The sequence below is a fragment of the Oncorhynchus kisutch genome, linkage group LG9 (assembly GCF_002021735.2).
Source record: "Oncorhynchus kisutch isolate 150728-3 linkage group LG9, Okis_V2, whole genome shotgun sequence".
In the NCBI taxonomy this organism is placed as follows: Eukaryota; Metazoa; Chordata; class Actinopteri; order Salmoniformes; family Salmonidae; genus Oncorhynchus; species Oncorhynchus kisutch.
In genome coordinates, this window is record NC_034182.2 from 41,879,046 (window position 1) to 41,884,045 (window position 5,000).

The 5,000-nt window shown below is 47.1% G+C and overlaps 1 protein-coding gene across 4 annotated transcripts in view; it reads left to right on the top strand.

Annotated features, from left to right (window-relative positions):
* Window positions 1-5,000, top strand: part of LOC116375314 (circularly permutated Ras protein 1) — a 41,729-nt gene that overhangs the window by 28,465 nt on the left and 8,264 nt on the right. For all 4 annotated transcript variants that reach the window (XM_031832615.1, XM_031832614.1, XM_031832616.1 and 1 more), the window contains one exon: window positions 3,746-3,830. Coding sequence is in view for 3 of the 4 variants with exons in the window: in XM_031832616.1 (XP_031688476.1) it covers window positions 3,762-3,830 (69 nt within the window). In the remaining variant the exon portion in view is untranslated. The remainder of the gene's footprint in view (window positions 1-3,745; window positions 3,831-5,000) is intronic.

Sequence of the window (5,000 nt, forward strand, 5' to 3'; positions counted from 1 at the left end):
GTTAGTGTACCCCCTAACTAGCTAACAAAGGGTTAGTGTACCCCCTAACTAGCTAACAAAGGGTTAGTGTATCCCCTAACTAGCTAACAGAGGGTTAGTGTACCCCCTAACTAGCTAACAGAGGGTTTAGTGTACCCCCTAACTAGCTAACAGAGGGTTAGTCTACCCCCTAACTAGCTAACAGAGGGTTAGTCTACCCCCTAACTAGCTAACAGAGGGTTAGTGTACCCTCTAACTAGCTAACAGAGGGTTAGTGTACCCTCTAACTAGCTAACAGAGGGTTAGTCTACCCCCTAACTAGCTAACAGAGGGTTAGTGTACCCTCTAACTAGCTAACAGAGGGTTAGTGTACCCCCTAACTAGCTAACAGAGGGTTAGTGTACCCTCTAACTAGCTAACAGAGGGGTTAGTCTACCCCCTAACTAGCTAACAGAGGGTTAGTGTACCCCCTTAACTAGCTAACAAAGGGTTAGTGTACCCCCTAACTAGCTAACAGAGGGTTAGTGTACCCCCTAACTAGCTAACAGAGGGTTAGTGTACCCTCTAACTAGCTAACAGAGGGTTAGTGTACCCTCTAACTAGCTAACAGAGGGTTAGTGTACCCTCTAACTAGCTAACAGAGGGTTAGTGTTACCCTCTAACTAGCTAACAGAGGGTTAGTGTACCCTCTAACTAGCTAACAGAGGGTTACTGTATCCCCTAACTAGCTAACAGAGGGTTAGTGTACCCCCTAACTAGCTAACAGAGGGTTAGTGTACCCCCTAACTAGCTAACAGAGGGTTAGTGTACCCCCTAACTAGCTAACAGAGGGTTAGTGTACCCCCTAACTAGCTAACAGAGGGTTAGTCTACCCCCTAACTAGCTAACAGAGGGTTAGTGTACCCCCTAAATAGCTAACAGAGGGTTAGTGTACCCTCTAAATAGCTAACAGAGGTTAGTGTACCCCCTAACTAGCTAACAGAGGGTTAGTGTACCCCCTAACTAGCTAACAGAGGGTTAGTGTACCCCCTAACTAGCTAACAGAGGGTTAGTGTACCCCTAACTAGCTAACAGAGGGTTAGTGTACCCCCTAACTAGCTAACAGAGGGTTAGTGTACCCCCTAACTAGCTAACAGAGGGTTAGTGTACCCCTAACTAGCTAACAGAGGGTTAGTGTACCCCCTAACTAGCTAACAGAGGGTAGTGTACCCCCTAACTAGCTAACAGAGGGTTAGTGTATCCCCTAAATAGCTAACAGAGGGTTAGTGTATCCCCTAACTAGCTAACAGAGGGTTAGTGTACCCCCTAACTAGCTAACAGAGGGTTAGTGTACCCCTAACTAGCTAACAGAGGGTTAGTGTACCCCCTAACTAGCTAACAGAGGGTTAGTGTACCCCCTAACTAGCTAACAGAGGGTTAGTCTACCCCTAACTAGCTAACAGAGGGTTAGTGTACCCCCTAACTAGCTAACAAAGGGTTAGTGTACCCCCTAACTAGCTAACAAAGGGTTAGTGTATCCCCTAACTAGCTAACAGAGGGTTAGTGTACCCCCTAACTAGCTAACAGAGGGTTAGTGTACCCCCTAACTAGCTAACAGAGGGTTAGTCTACCCCCTAACTAGCTAACAGAGGGTTAGTCTACCCCCTAACTAGCTAACAGAGGGTTAGTGTACCCTCTAACTAGCTAACAGAGGGTTAGTGTACCCTCTAACTAGCTAACAGAGGGTTAGTCTACCCCCTAACTAGCTAACAGAGGGTTAGTGTACCCTCTAACTAGCTAACAGAGGGTTAGTGTACCCCCTAACTAGCTAACAGAGGGTTAGTGTACCCTCTAACTAGCTAACAGAGGGTTAGTCTACCCCCTAACTAGCTAACAGAGGGTTAGTGTTACCCCCTTAACTAGCTAACAAAGGGTTAGTGTACCCCCCTAACTAGCTAACAGAGGGTTAGTGTACCCCCTAACTAGCTAACAGAGGGTTAGTGTACCCTCTAACTAGCTACAGAGGGTTAGTGTACCCTCTAACTAGCTAACAGAGGGTTAGTGTACCCTCTAACTAGCTAACAGAGGGTTAGTGTACCTCTAAACTAGCTAACAGAGGGTTAGTGTACCCTCTAAACTAGCTAACAGAGGGTTACTGTATCCCCTAAACTAGCTAACAGAGGGTAGTGTACCCCCTAACTAGCTAACAGAGGGTAGTGTTTCCCCCTAAATAGCTAACAGAGGGTTAGTGTACCCCCTAACTAGTAACAGAGGGTTAGTGTACCCCCTAACTAGCTAACAGAGGGTTAGTCTACCCCCTAACTAGCTAACAGAGGGTTAGTGTACCCCCCTCTAACTAGCTAACAGAGGGTTAGTGTACCCCCTAACTAGCTAACAGAGGGTTAGTTACCCCCTAACTAGCTACAGAGAGTTAGTGTACCCCCCTAACTAGCTAACAGAGGTTAGTGTACCCCCTAACTAGCTAACAGAGGGTTTAGTCTACCCCCTAACTAGCCAACAGAGGGTTAGTCTACCCCCTAACTAGCCAACAGAGGGTTAGTCTACCCCTAACTAGCTAACAGAGGGTTAGTGTACCCCCTAACTAGCTAACAAAGGGTTACTGTATCCCCTAACTAGCTAACAGAGGGTTAGTGTATCCCCTAACTAGCTAACAGAGGGTTAGTGTATCCCCCTAACTAGCTAACAGAGGGTTAGTGTACCCCCTAACTAGCTACAGAGGGTTAGTGTACCCCCTAACTAGCTAACAGGGTAGTGTACCCCCTAACTAGCTAACAGAGGGTTAGTGTACCGTCTAACTAGCTAACAGAGGGTTAGTGTACCCTCTAACTAGCTAACAAAGGGTTAGTGTACCCTCTAACTAGCTAACAGAGGGTTAGTGTACCCCCTAACTAGCTAACAGAGGGTTAGTGTACCCTCTAACTAGCTAACAGAGGGTTAGTGTACCCTCTAACTAGCTAACAGAGGGTTAGTCTACCCCCTAACTAGCTAACAGAGGGTTAGTCTACCCCCTAACTAGCTAACAGAGGGTTAGTCTACCCCCTAACTAGCTAACAGAGGGTTAGTGTACCCTCTAACTAGCTAACAGAGGGTTAGTGTACCCTCTAACTAGCTAACAGAGGGTTAGTCTACCCCCTAACTAGCTAACAGAGGGTTAGTGTACCCTCTAACTAGCTAACAGAGGGTTAGTCTACCCCCTAACTAGCTAACAGAGGGTTAGTGTACCCCCTAACTAGCTAACAGAGGGTTAGTGTACCCTCTAACTAATTAACAGAGGGTTAGTGTACCCTCTAACTAGCTAACAGAGGGTTATTCTACCCCCTAACTAGCTAACAGAGGGTTAGTCTACCCCCTAACTAGCTAACAGAGGGTTAGTCTACCCCCTAACTAGCTAACAGAGGGTTAGTCTACCCCCTAACTAGCTAACAGAGGGTTAGTGTACCCCCTAACTAGCTAACAGAGGGTTAGTGTACCCCCTAACTAGCTAACAGAGGGTTAGTCTACCCCCTAACTAGCTAACAGAGGGTTAGTGTACCCCCTAACTAGCTAACAGAGGGTTAGTGTACCCTCTAACTAGCTAACAGAGGGTTAGTGTACCCCCTAACTAGCTAACAGAGGGTTAGTGTATGCCCAAAAACCTCCATGCACACCAAAGTACAACGCACCCCCAAACATCCAATAGCTTATCACAAAACTCCTCAGGTTGACTGTGTATTCCTTCACTCTGCAGGGTGATGATTGATCTGTCGTGTATTTCTGTTTTCTGCAGTGTGATAGTTTCAGTGATGACGTTTGAGGGCACAGACTGCAGGTTGGCTGAGGTGGGACTACTGGCTGACCAGACTGGAGGAAGGGTGAGACACACAGACCCTCTCCTATCCTCTTCCCTCTCCTCTCCTCTCCTATTTCTCTCCTATTACCTTACCTCTCCTCTCCTCTTATCTTACCTCTCCTCTCCTATTACCTCTCCTCTCCTATTACCTCTCCTCTCATATTACCTCTCCTCTTACCTTACCTCTCCCATTACCTCTCCTATTACCTTACCTATCCTATTACCTTACCTCTCCTCTCACCTCTCCTCTTACCTCTCCTCTCCTATTACCTCTCCTCTCCTATTACCTCTCCTCTACCTCTCCTCTCCTATTACCTTACCCCTGCTCTCACCTCCTATTACCTTACCTCTCCTCTCCTATTACCTCTCCTCTTACCTCTCCTATTTCCTCTCCTCTCCTATTACCTTACCTCTCCTCTCCTCTCACCTCTCCTATTACCTCTCCTCTTACTTCTCCTATTACCTTACCTCTCCTCTTACCTCTCCTATTACCTCACCTCTCCTCTTACCTCTCCTATTACCTTACCTCTCCTCTCACCTCTCCTCTCCTATTGCCTTACCTCTCCTCTCACCTCTCCTCTCCTATTACCTTACCTCTCCTCTCACCTCTCCTCTCCTATTACCTTACTTCTCCTCTCATTTCTCCTATTACCTTACCTCTCCTCTCCTATTGCCTTACCTCTCCTCTCACCTCTCCTCTCCTATTACCTTACCTCTCCTCTCACGTCTCCTCTCCTATTACCTTACCTCTCCTCTCACGTCTCCTCTCTTATTACGTTACCTCTCCTCTACTCTCACCTCTCCTCTCCTATTACCTTACCTCTCCTCTCACCTCTCCTCTCACATTACCTTACCTCTCCTCTCACCTCTCCTCTCCTATTACCTTACCTCTCCTCTCACCTCTCCTATTACCTTACCTCTCCTCTCACCTCTCCTCTCCTATTACCTTACCTCTCCTCTTACCTCTCTTCTCCTCTCACCTCTCCTCTCCTATTACCTTACCTTTCCTCTCACCTCTCCTCTCCTATTACCTTACCTCTCCTATTATCTCTCCTCTCCTCTTACCTCTCCTATTACCTCTCCTCTTACCTCTCCTCTTACCTCTCCTCTTACCTCTCCTTTCCTCTCACCTCTCCTCTCCTATTACCTTACCTCTCCTCTCACCTCTCCTCTCCTATTACCTTACCTCTCC